This window comes from Paralichthys olivaceus, chromosome 11, assembly GCF_024713975.1.
Source record: "Paralichthys olivaceus isolate ysfri-2021 chromosome 11, ASM2471397v2, whole genome shotgun sequence".
Classification (NCBI taxonomy): domain Eukaryota; kingdom Metazoa; phylum Chordata; class Actinopteri; order Pleuronectiformes; family Paralichthyidae; genus Paralichthys; species Paralichthys olivaceus.
The window spans coordinates 16,551,387-16,565,248 of record NC_091103.1 but is presented as its reverse complement, the minus strand read 5'-3'; the positions used below and the strand labels follow the sequence as shown (position 1 = coordinate 16,565,248).

Sequence of the window (13,862 nt, the reverse complement as noted above, 5' to 3'; positions counted from 1 at the left end):
ATTTTGATTTACATCAAAAACATATAGGGTTATGGTTGGTTATTGTACAGAGCTGAGGGAGCACTGGAACACTCATTACACATCTTCCTACTCACTAGGGCAGTTTCATGTCATTTGTTTCATGTTTAGACATGTACTGGACTCCACGGTGGGAGCCTCCTGTCTTGTTTTCATGTTGATGACATTTCTAACCCGCGACAGACGCAAATGAAAAAGTGTTGACAAATGCGTAGAGCACAGATGAAAATGTCAAGAGACCTCTTGGTGATGAGGGCAAATGCCAGTGTCAATGATCTTTAAACAAAATCATGTGATCATGTGATTTCTGCAGTGGAATTTAGTGTTGTTTTGAATGTACAAAATGTTCTGTTACAGTGTGGATGTTTGAAAGGCAACCTCCAGAGAAAATCTGGATCCACCCAATGTCCGAAAATAATATCAAACCACTTATGAGTGTTGTGCACTGCTCCACGTGGCGTGAAAATAATGTTATTATTAATGACTTTGCCTTACACGGAGCACCAAAAATGTTGGTATTAATGTTGTTATTATGTACTTTCCCTCGCGCGGGGCACCATTAAATGGTGTGCTTTTAGGCATTCAATAAATGTGGCTATCACTGAAATATTAAATATTAATATTAAAAATGTAATATTAAATAATAATTAAACTAATAAAAGATAAATCGGGGCACCACCCTTCAAAGGAAGGGAAAAGATAGCCAATTTATTGAATAAGTCTCATGAAATTACTGGCTACAAATTTGGAACTCTGATTAATAATTAAATAAGTAACTATAACCAAAATTACCACATCAATAGCTAGCAAAGTTGAAGGATATGGAGTTCTTGACAGTTTAGAGGTTGGCAAAATTCACACTTATGCAACATTAACTAAGACATGTTTTGAAGAAAAACATCTATTATGAGAATAATAAAAGTATAAATACAAAAACTAACAAAAGGTGTACTTACTATATACAGGTGTGTATGTGAGTATGCATGTATGTGCGTGTGTGTGTGTGACTGAGATTCAAAATGGCGGCTGGCCACTATGAAGACAAAAGGCCCCCTGGAGTGGTGAGACCATGTGGCTGAGATCACATGTAGGTGTTAAGTTTGTGGAGATGAGTTTGTGAGGTGTTGGTGCCAGGTTAAAGAAAGTAGTTAGATGCATGCAAAGAAAGTGATCAGCATAACAGAACTAACATTAACTTTCAAATAACATATTACCAAATATCACAGCAACACAAGTCAAACTTATAAACATCACATGAAATAGAAATAGGATTAAACAGTCCTTTGCTTAGCCTAGCGTAATAATAAAGCCCAGTTGTGTTACCCGTCCATGAAAAAGAGGGAAAGGTCATTTTTGGATGTGCTGTTCGAAGTCCAGTGAAGTGGTCTTGTTGATTTGTGGATTCTGTTGTGCATCTGCTGGTCAGACCTGGTGTCGTGGCCAGTTGTGCTGAAGTTCTTAGGCAGGCTCTTGCGTCGCTGCCTTTGGAAGGTTTTTTTAGCAGTCTGCTCCAGGCAGGCCTGCTGGAAGTTGAGGAGCTTGTGGAGGGAAGAAGTCTCCCTGGCTGGGAGAGCAGGGCCAGACCCTACTCCTCCAGGAGAGGTCAGCAGGGGAAGAGGCCGAAGGGCGAAGAGAGAAGAGGAAAATTGTTAGCAGAGGGGAAACTCGGCTTATATTGGCCTGGTGACCTCATGGGTCATGGGGCACACAGGGACCAATAATGGTTGAGAGTTGTCTCCAGGAGCAGTTTTACCACCTATGTGTGAAGATGAAGCACCCTGGGAGACTGAGTTCTGGAAGCTGTCCTTTGTCTCCAGAACAAAAGAGACATGTGGTCAAGCTTTTGACTACACATGTAGGCCCAACTATGGTTCACAGATACCAGGTCCCAACATGAGAGCAGCAGTCATCCAAGCCTTCACTTTTTGTGAAGGTGAGGAATGAGACCTCCTTTGTGCACCAGGTATTCTGACATGATGACATTTACTTCAAGCGGTATTGGTTTAGTCATCTAATTGCTGAATGGGTTGACTGGAAGCAGGCCACTTACAGCCAGTTAGCCAAGCCAATTTTATTTGTCATGGAAGGGAACTGGAACAAACGTCAAGGCCTAATCTTTTTTGTAACCGCACTGGTCCAATAATAATGGCATCATACAGATGTCTCTTGAGGTTTTGATTTGATGTCTCTCTTCAGTAAACACTGCGAAAACTATAACAGAACAAAAGACATAGTCAAAGGTTTCAAATTAACATCTCTTAAGCTAACAATTGTTCATAGACAGGTCCAAACATGTAAGCACCGCAACAGAAAATGCATAAAATTTTCCATTTAAAGGCACTTGAAAAGATATGATACAAAGATATAAAACAAATGAAAGTACAAAATGCTAGACTACCATATGCGCCTCCTGGACCGTGCAGAATATAAGGGCCTCTCTACTCCGAAGCCGTGCCGGCTCTTTCCTCTGCTTCTGACCCACAATGTAACAGGTGTGCCCACAATGCAACACGTGTGCCTATAATGCAACTCTGGCCATGTGACCTGTTACACGCCACATCTTATTTTCTTTGCTTTTTAATGAAGTCTAAATAAAGACTGTCTCTCAGACAGTTACATGTTTGCTGACCAAGCAACACTTTGGTGACTGACATTCTTCAACTAAAAGACCCTCCTGTCTTATGTTTGATCAAAAACAAAACAGTGTGAAGGCTTTTGCATTGCCCTGTATCCAACAGAGTTGACAACAGAGTTGCCATTAAACTGTTTATATGTTGACCTTGTGTGAGTGTAATTCTTTGTCCAATATCCTGTGTCATCTGTAGAATAATCTGGACTGGGGTTGTGAACCAAAGCTGGCTGTTATTTCTAATCGGTCTTAGGGATCTTAGTAATGTCAAAGCAAATCCCTGAAGGGTTATGGCTCACAATTTCTCATGTCTGATGAAATTGATGCAACACTGCATGTTGTGTGGCTGTCAGCACAGCTCTCTGTTGAGCAAAACTAGAGCAATGTGTCCCTCTGCTGGAGATCTTTGAAACTCACATGAAACAATGACTCACCTCTTGAAAACTGAAAGGCCTCATCATTTCATCAAGTTTTTGTTTAGGTTTTGATCTTGTTTGTGGTAAAAGCTTTGAAAAGTTGCCATTGGTCAAATGCCGTTGGTCAAATGATAACAAAGTGTGCTTTTTATGCTGCTTTAGGTGGGCTTTTCTCTCATGAAGGAGGCAGGGTCTAATGCTACTCCCCACTCTGATTAAAACAACGATTTATTGATTACAGTAGTAAACATATACATATATATATATGTTTGATTGCTGTCTTCGTGACAAATGTACCTTTGGGTACTAATAAAGACACCTTTATTGACATCTAGTGGTGAGGTTTCATGTTGCAGCTGAATACCCCTCACCTCACCCTCCCCTTGCAAACATGACAGAGATCCTGTGGCAGCCTTCACTTGTCATAAAAACTCAAAAGGTGTTTAGTTTGTCCAGTTTGGGATACTGTAAAAAACATGGCTGCCTCCATAGAGAGGACCCATTCTAAATATAAGGTATTTCAATATAAAGCGCTCATTCTAGGGTAAAGAAAACAACAATTTGTACAATTTAGAAGAAATGTTCTAGTGCAGGGGTTTTCATACTTAAAAAATGGTTGTTGAACACATTTTTACACATTTCAAACATCTGTACTTTTATAACATCTTATTTTTACACATTTCAAACATCTGTACCTTTATAAAATCTTTTTTTTACACATTCAAACATCTGTACTTTTATAACATCTTTTTTTTCACATTCAAACATCTGTACTTTTATAACATCTTATTTAAACATTTCAAACATCTGTACTTTCAGAACATCTTTTTTTTTTTACACATCACATTTTCTTTTTTAACACCTCACATCACCACAAGCGCCCCACACTTTGAAAAGCCCTGCTCTAGTGAAAACATCACTAGGATTATTTTATATAAAAATTCTGCCAATAGATCATTTTAACCTAAATCTCACACACTGGACCTTAAAGTAAAGTACATATATATGAAAAATGGTCGTAAGTACAGAAACAAAGCAAAGGTACCTCATAGCATCCCACAGGATTTATTGTATGAAATTAAACCGAAATTAAAGTGTCTTCTATTTTATACATTGTCAATAGGACACTGTTAATCTTCCATACATTCTCCCTTCTCGACACTTGAGTGATGGGGCGGTATCTCTGCGCGCTTCATTTATATAGAGCGACAGGAATTGTGGTTTCGATTGGTGTTGTATCAAATCGATGAGTATTAATAAATCATGAATGTGAACTGTAATTAAAAAAAGTCACCTGATTGCGCCGCAGTGTTCAGTATTGAGGCGAACGCACCTACTAGTGAGACGACCAGAGATATATATGCGGAGGGATACGCTGCTTAAACCGAGGTTTAGCTGCACGCCGGCGTCGGATTGAGGTCTCCGGGCAACTCTGCTGCTGCGCCGACTCTCTCATTCTCTCTCCGCTGATTTACCGAAGCTTGTTTAATTTAATCAAGACAGAAATCTTTTAAATACGTTATTAAAGGACGTATCTCCTTTGTTGTTTAAATAAAAAACGTCGGGCGTGTCGTCATCTCCACGGAGCTAGAAAAAGTCACCGGGAAAATGGTGAGTACAGCTAACCTGCAGCATTCCTAGCAAACGTTAGCATTGTAGCGTTAGCTTCCACTGCACTGGTCTCGAAATGAAACAGCCTCCAAAGCGGTTTTTTATTCAGGCTAAAACACGAACCACTGTCTTCTTTTGCTCACCAGTGAACACGATGTTTAGCTCCAGATGAGCTAACTACAGCCTTCATTTGTATAAGTTAGCTAGAAATGCTGCGGTGCAATTTTTGGGCGCATAACTCTACAGACGTTAACCTGCAGCTAATGGCTTCACGGTGATAATGATAAAAAGCCATTTAACTTTAATAATAAAGCAGCATGTGAGATCTGCGCAGCGGAGGAAACAGGTGATGCGTTTCCCGCTGTTATAATGTGTCATGTAGCTCAGTTAGCTTTTGTAAATGCATCGAGGTTTGCAGCAGTTTTTTTAATCGTTGGCTCGGGGTGGAGGGTGGGCGTGGTGCTGCTGCTGGTGAAAGGGCTGCTGTGTAAAAATAGACCGTCCGGTGTTAACGTGATTTTGAAACCCATCTTGCTAATCCTGCAAGGCGGACATCAGGACTGTGGCTCGACCTGCTTTTTGCTAACCATCATCCCGCATGACGAGTTGCTGCAACGCGGGTCCGGCAGCGGGGCATCGGATGAAGTGTGACTTGCGCAACAAGCGAATAAGACAAATGAACGTGTTGTAATCGCCACAGAATGCGATCACAGCTTGTAGGGTGGCGCTTCACCATGTGCAATAACGTGTTGATTTGTGCATGGATTGGGGGGGGGGGTCATTTTCGGACCGTGTTTTTCGCCGCACCACCATGACAGCATCTCCTCTGTTACGTATTGCGCCATAACGTTCAACCGCATTCTGCTCCCGTTGAATGATCCTGTTTGCCACCCCTCCTTTCTTTCTTCCTTCCGTCCTTCCCTCCTTCCTTCCACCTCCCTTCCCCCCCGCATTGAACCAAACCGGGCTTGGTGCAGTAGGCTGTCAGGACCCGCAGTGCACCCTCCAAAGGGGGGGGGGCAAACCATATCTTTAAAAAAAGCACCACAGGTGAATCATCTCTGCTGTGCCTTCTTATCCTTTATCTTTCACCTTTCCCTGTTCTCTGTCACGTACACAGAACAGACACGTGGGTTTGTGATACATGTTGTCTTCTGCCACATCAGGAAACTTGATGAGAGGATATTCTGCAGTCTGTCTTGTTCCCTTCTTTTTACCTCCTCCCTCCCTCCCCCTGAAAAACCAACATGGTGACTCATTGAAAATGACTCCAGGAACACATGCCATTACCACCACCACCCGGAGCTACAGGAACCTTAGCTTTCATCTTTTGGTTTTGAAAAGGAAAATATACTAATATACTAATTTATCTTGAATTTGTGCTGTAACAGTAAGATTGTTTGTTTGTTTGTGTGTTTGTTTATTGCACTAGCTCTGGAGCTACACAAGTTTAATTGCTTCTTTTGATTGAAGTTGAATATATATTCCCTTGGACTTAATGGCAATCCATCAGTATCTGCTTATTTTCATCACCTAGATAAACACTATTACTGTTCCGTCGTAGACCTGTAGAATTCAATTGTTCAGTGGTGCCTGTTGTTTCCTTGTTCATCCAAGAATCATACCCTGACATTATGAAGGAATACATACAGACACAAAGCAACAAGCTCTGTGAAGCAACAGTTGGCACATGTGTTAGATTATGATGATGAACTCAGCCTTACTGTTGTTCAGCTAAAAAAGAAAAAGAAGGATAAAAAGGTGGTGCGTTACTGTGATATTCAGTGTGCTACATCGGCGACCCTGTTCGTGTCTCACTAATTATAGCAGGAGTGTGTATTTCGGGCTGTGGAATATTTATACCCGTCCCTCATCACATTTTCTCAGCCTGAAGTGGGCATGTTGCCTGACTTAGACAGGCCTGGTAGGACTACACAAGGATGACAGAATGAAGTTCACAAATGCCCGGGGTTTACGAAAGCAAATGTGTTCTGGTTTTATCACAAGTTAAAGTGGTATAATCTTTCTAAGAGCAGAAGTAATGGACATTTGAAAGTTTTTTTTTCCCTTTGGATAAGAAACATGCACCTTCTACAAGTGTATCTCTTTCACCTTACTCCAATAATGCAACAAGTCGGACATTTCTCATTAAATGGAATTAAAGAGGTGAAATCCTATATTGTGTAAATTACCAACTTTGATAGAATATAAGCCCCAGTTATACATTTTTCCTTAATCTTTTATTAATTGCATCTGTAATGATACTCTTTAACTAGGTTGTAGGAACTATCTGAGTCCAGCTGTCGGATCATGGCAGTCTGTTTTGAATCGGTTTGTTCTGGAAACTTGCATTGGCTTGTTACCTCAACTGGATTTTATGTCTTCATTGCCATTTGTTTGTCAGTCAATCAGGAAGATTTCTCAAAAACTATGGAACAGATTTCCATGAAATTTTGTGGAGGTGTGTGTCATGACTCAAGAAAGAACCCATTGTATTCCTGAACTAGACGAGATCCACAAAAACAAAATCTTTAGTTTAAAATAAGATGAACAGTGAGTTGTGAATTTTCGGCTATCTGTTAGTTGATGCAGTTGTTTAGTTTGATATCAGTTAGGTAGTGTTTCACATTGAATTATATTCTGTCTTTGGTGGCAGCTGTAAGCAGGTGATTTGTTTCACAATGTCAAATGTCGATTATTGTGAACCAACTTTGTCATAAATAATAAATGAATTTTATTAATAAATTATTTAAACAGCAACTTTTACAGGTCGGCCAATGCTTTATTAAAGTCTTCTTCTTTTCTCAACAGGCTGATCAGCTGACTGAGGAGCAGATTGCTGGTGAGTGCACACTGGTTTAATTTACCTTGAGCTTAACCCACAGCCAAACCAAAGAAACTAGGATGTCTAATGCCGGAGATAAACTTGATTTTACTTACATGTACACATCATGGCTGTCTCATGTATTGTGTGTTCGTTTAATGTGGCACTTTAGCTTATCCTCAGAAATGAACATTGTGTTAGCAAGATGTAGTATTTAAGGGTAAAGGTAGGGGCAGTATGTGACCTCCAGTGTCACCATGTTTTTGATTCATAGAATGCAAATCCAAAAGTTCTATAAGTATATGAACAATTACATTCACGATGCATTGGGTCATGTCCACGAACGCCTGGCTAAGCAGTATGTATATGTATATACATATATATGCCTTAGAGACCAAAGGAATCGGAGGTGAATGGAGTTTTTTTTTTTTTTACCCTTTAGACTACTAATTCAAAGTGTGTTTGTTAACTTGAATGGCATTCTCATGGTGTTATATCTGTGAATGTACAGAGTTCAAGGAGGCGTTCTCACTGTTTGACAAGGATGGAGATGGCACAATCACAACCAAAGAGCTTGGGACTGTGATGCGCTCTCTGGGACAGAACCCCACTGAGGCTGAGCTGCAGGATATGATCAATGAGGTGGATGCTGATGGTGAGGACGAAAAATTTCAAATCACTGCAGTCATTTTCTTGTCAAATTTTCATGGAGTCTCACCAGTACATATTCGTATGAAGGGTATTTGAGTTAAGTCATGTCGATATTCTCCATTGCTTGCCATTGTCTACTAAATCACTATTCATCTGTGACATTTATCCTTCAGCAAATATAAACAATCCTTATATTTAGTGCTACTAAATGTTAAACTAGAAAATCTCAACTCAAATCCTCAAAATAGTTGGTAAAACAGACACTGTGGCATCAGTTAGCCCTGCAACATCACTATGTCCTTTCAATAAGTGGCCTCTTCTTAATCAATGACATTTTGCGTTAAAATCCTCTTGTATGTCACTTGAATATCACTTAAATGTCAAGCAAAGATATCTAATTCAATCTTTTTGTGTTCATAATGTTATATGTTGATTTAAATTAAATAACCAAGGCCATAATGAGCACACTTTGCACTCTGAGCAAAATCTGATTTTGATACTTGAGAGCAACAATAAGCTTCTTCTCATTTGGTTTTTAATTAACCAAATGTAAATTTAAGGTTGTTATTAATTTTGATCCAGTTTCATACTGTTCAGCACAGATTCACTGGAAACTTTTCAGTACTCTGGTGGCCGAGATATGTAGTGTTGCACATCTGTTTTTGGTGATGAATAAATCAATAAACCTTTTTCTGTTTGTATGGTTGTGTAGGTAATGGCACAATTGACTTTCCTGAGTTCCTGACCATGATGGCCAGGAAGATGAAAGATACAGACAGTGAGGAAGAGATCAGAGAAGCCTTCAGAGTCTTCGACAAGGTTCGTTAGGACTGAGCAGAATGAGATTATAGCAACAAAAAGAGAAGCTCTGTGTTCACCATAGATTAGTTGTATCCTTGCGATGAGAAGCAACAAGTTCACTCTGGTCCATTAAAAGGAGGTGTCTTCATTTGGTGTTAGCTCTCTCGTTGAAATGTAAAAGACAGTAACACAAGCTCCTGTGTTGGATTGTAATGTCTGCAGGACGGTAACGGCTACATCAGTGCAGCAGAGCTACGGCATGTCATGACCAACCTAGGGGAGAAGCTCACAGACGAGGAGGTGGATGAAATGATCCGTGAGGCCGACATTGATGGCGACGGGCAGGTCAACTATGAGGGTGAGATATCCTTTTCTTTCACGTTTTTCTTTTTTGGGTGCTGCTAATGAAAATGCGTCATTCCTTTTTTTTTAATTTACAGGTGTTAAAAGTAACAGCTATGCACTTATTACAAACATGCACCTCCTACTTGTTTTTATCAAACCTATGAGTGTTTATAATGAATGTTTATTAGAAAAAGGAGCACATGTATTGTTTTTTTAGTAAGAAAGAAAATAGGAAATATTTAAATTGATCAATCACAATTAATTTTTATAGCCCATATTCACAATTTGTCTTAGGGCTTAACAAGGTGCAACATTCTCTATTTGCCTTAATCCTCAGTAATTGTAAGGAAAAAGTACTCCAGAAAATCTTTTACATGAGAAATAAAAACCCAGAGAGCCTCATGGACAGACGTGCAGTAGATGCCATGTGTATTTACAACATTGATGAGAAAAGATGGTCTACATGTGTATCCGCGTTTAAAGTATTTATACAAAGGAAAAGTCATTCAGAGATGAAGGGAGCAGTAATGACAGTTGTACGGATAGAGTAATTGCCTGTTGCATAATTAAGGTGTATATTTAAGCTATGTAGTTGTAATTATAATCTATGATCAGCTGCTACCACAATCAAGATCCTAAATTTAATTTCTTGTATCAAAAGTAAACAGATTCCAGAATTTTACCTTTGAATCTGTCAATGAAATCCCTTTTTGTGCTGTTTTTACAGAGTTTGTCCAGATGATGACTGCCAAGTGAAGAGAACACTGACATCTCTCTCAACATCACTTGTCCTCCTCAGATCACTGTCTTCAAGAACCAAAAAAATGAACAATTATCAAATGAGAAACTAACTTCCCTCCTCAGAATCACTTACCTGTAGAATTTTGCAATTTGTGCTTCAGTACATCCAACTACTTCAAAAGGTATCTGTTTAGCAAACACCAACAGAACAATACTTTAGAGAAGTTAATGGACCAAGCTTTAGGGGACCGAGGCCCCCGTACAACCGACCAAGATTCTGCAGAGTTACCCAGCTCCTGATTAATTTAGAGGAAAGAGGAATCACTGAGAAGGCAGAGGTGTATGAACCCACGCCACAGTTCTTAAAGTGAAGTTAAATTTTTCCAAATATTTCCTTCCGAGACGATTTGACTTTTTTCGCACCAGTGGCGACTCCAAACACTGAATTGAGTACTCTTGCATGCAGCCTTTCTGTGACGCTCTCTAGTCACAACGAGGAGGCTCTGATTCCATCAGAGGTAGCAGTCAGATCGTGTACACACTGGAGGTATATACATAAATATATAGCTATATATATATGTACAAATTTGTGTCACTATTGATTATTGCAAGAGCCAGTAGTTGCATTGTAGGGTGGTCAGTTTTCAGATGAGATTTCTAATACCTTGAAGAGTTCGGACAAGAACGAGAGACAGGAAAGAGCTGAGGTTTTTTTTCCTCTCTTGAGGATGTTATTGTCATGTGTTGAGTCGCGGGCTCTGCCTGCAGCACTGACTGGAGACAGTGGTACGTTGTATTGCTTCAGGATGACTGTCGTGAAAACACAACTCGAGGACTGCAGTAAATACATTTGTTCTGCAAACAGATATCCTGTTGATACAATATTGATGTAATGCTTTATAAATGTGTTCTCAAATATTAATATATTGATGACAAACTTTGGTCACCAAATATGGCTCTCTATATATCAGTGTATCGTAAACTTTGCATTGCCTATTGTAGTAAATGACCTGTGACATGTTTTCTCTTTGGTTTTGAAATGTGCCATAATACTCTTAAAAACGCCTCAACCTTCTTGCAAGACTTGTAGTTCATTAGAATATAATCAATCTATTTAATAAAACCACATAATACATGCAGTTGAACATATATAAACTTAAACCATGTGGATGTTACAAAGGTTTTGATCAAAAAGAAAAAGAAACCAAATGTCACTGTTGCTGCTGCTATAACGACTCATACGTTTCACACATCTCGTCCTTGTTGGTGTCTGATCTTCAACTTGTAGTTCGGTAAATCTTCAATCTTCTTGCTGTTTTAATGAACATGAAAACATACACTCTATGTTCACACATAACTAGTTGTGATGGGGCGTCAAAAGGGACGTTCAGGTGGGGATAAAATGGAGTTGTAGCAAATATATCAGCTTTAGGTGTGAGATCAGATTCAGAAATTTGCGAAGCATGTCAGCAGAGGTGTCTTTGATTCCTGGATCTTTGACACGTAGAGCCTCCTCTGTTTGAGGCGTTAAAATCGCCACCTTCGGTTCAGATGTTTGGAAGGAAACAGTGAATGGACTGTTAACTCCTGAAGATATCTCAAACAATGTAAAGATGTGATATATTTTCCATAAATCAATAAATTGACTGAGCTTTACTTCACCTATTTTTTGCTGTCATGTTTAATCCAACGAAAGTTGATTGTAAATAAACCAAAGATTTAAATAGAAATGTACTAATGCTGCTCTGTGTTACTGCTCTATATCCTTTCTCTGCCAGTGTCCCTGTGCCAGAACAAGAGCGCTAATCTCATCCCGACTGGGTCAGGGCAGGTCACACTGTAGCCTCCGCTGGAGAAACTATCCCAGGCACAGCCTATGTTTAGCAGCTCATGGGATTGCCACAGGAGCCGGTAGTATTCCAGGTCAGCGAGGGTCACGACCTCTCGCCCACACATGCTAAAGGCAAACAAGGTGTGCTGGCCCTTCTGCTGACAGGCAATAACGGGAGCCAGTGGGGTGAGGTTTTAACTGTAGAAGGCACATGTGATTGGAAGAATGTGTCCACATGACAGTCGTGTGGTTAAGTAGATAAAGTAACTTAGGAAACCGGAGCACACTCAGTGGGGCAATAAGAGTGGCAGCATCGCAGGCACAGGCAGGTGTGATTATCCCTCTGTGGTTGTGTAATGATTCACAGTCTTCAAACTATGTTCACTGTTAATGATTTTGAGATGACACAAAAATATTTTATCTTTTTTTAGTTTCATCTCCAGTATTGGAAAGAATGAAGTTAATTTACTCAAGTACTGACCTGGAATAGGATTTTAACGTACTTTGAATACTTCTACTTAATTTTTCACAGCTGCATATAACTGCTTTTCACATAACAATTTTACAAACAAAATATATGATGACTTTAGAAAGTAAAATTTAACATAGATTAAAATACCTAAATAAATTAAAGATAATGTAAATTTGTCAAAAACTAATTAATATAATGATTTAACTTCTACTTCAAATTAACTTTATCCTTTCACATACTGATGTGTCAGTAATACTTTTGCTTGTATGGTGTTGCTAGTTAATATTAATACTAACTTTCAAAGAGCCTTTACAGACGAAGACAAGAATACATGTCAAAGACAATAAGTACAATAATACAACAGCATTTAAAATCAAAGACAGCTAATGATGTACAAAATCTGAAATAAAAGACAGCACATTAAATAATACGAAAGCATTTAAAAGCAATGGCAAGAAAGAATAAAATAAATAGAGTAATAGCAAAAGAAATATCAAGTAAGTGCCTTTAAAATTATGTTGAATGAATGCAGTAAATGTTTTGCGAGATGATTTAAAAACAGACAAGTTTCAAGTCTGAGTTCTTCAGATAAACTATCACAGAGGGAAACTATAAATGGAATAAATAGTATATTTCCCTCTGAAATATAGTGAAATAAAAGCAGTTGCTGAGTTTGGATATTCACATACTTCAAAATTGTATCGACCTATTATTTTATTACCAACCTTCTAGTCCACACTGTATGTTTCCTCTGACATGTTACATCAAGTTGGCCTAAAAACATAGACATGGCGTCAACACTAGGTGGCGTTGTTTCATCCAGTTCTATCTGAGCTGTCTGTGTGTAATGAGGGTTAAGAGCAGCACAGACAACAGATCGTCTGTCTCGAGAAGGAGATAAGACACCGAAACTGAAAATAGCTAAGAAAAGATTAAGTGGAACTGATACAAGCAGCCTGTGTAGAGCAGCATGGTTCTCTCAGAGTGTGTGTTTGTGATAGAGTTTGCTTGGGTGCTCCACACCCACCACTGACACCCATAACTGTCTATGTTCTACTTCTCATTTTCCCTGGGAATGGACGGTGGTGTAAACTCTGCAGTAGAATGTAGACACCAGAATATTGTAGCTATTTTAAGTTCGTATTGTGAATTCACTCAAGATGCAAAGTCCCTCCACTTTCAGAAAATGTGTCCGATATCAACAGAATTTCTCTTTTTTTCATTCATCATCTTTCAGCTCCATCATATGCTTCCTTCCACTCTTTCTCAATTCACATGTGACCAAACTAACGTTGTGATCACTTTTGCTTTTTCCTGCACACGTCCTTTTTGCCTCTCCAGAAGTTAGTGGTTGGGACATGGACCAAACTGAAGAGTCAAAGTACATGTCAAATACATTTTTTAAAATAATGTTTCTGTAATTTTTAGCATGTTCTTTTCACTATGAAGTATTTTCAAGTGTTCATTTTCAATCTCCTGATTGCTACTGCGTAGACTCTGGCTACAACTTTGCAAGCTGGAAG

General features: G+C 39.1%; 1 protein-coding gene across 1 annotated transcript; it reads left to right on the top strand.

Moving 5' to 3' along the window:
• The first annotated feature begins 4,265 nt into the window (after positions 1 to 4,265).
• On the top strand, positions 4,266 to 11,697 carry calm3a (calmodulin 3a (phosphorylase kinase, delta)). Its single transcript, XM_069534296.1, has 6 exons — positions 4,266 to 4,674; positions 7,486 to 7,516; positions 8,010 to 8,153; positions 8,862 to 8,968; positions 9,173 to 9,308; positions 10,023 to 11,697. The coding sequence occupies exons 1-6, from the start codon at positions 4,672 to 4,674 to the stop codon at positions 10,049 to 10,051; spliced, it is 450 nt and encodes a 149-aa protein (XP_069390397.1). The 5' UTR covers positions 4,266 to 4,671; the 3' UTR covers positions 10,052 to 11,697.
• The last annotated feature ends 2,165 nt before the right edge of the window (positions 11,698 to 13,862 follow it).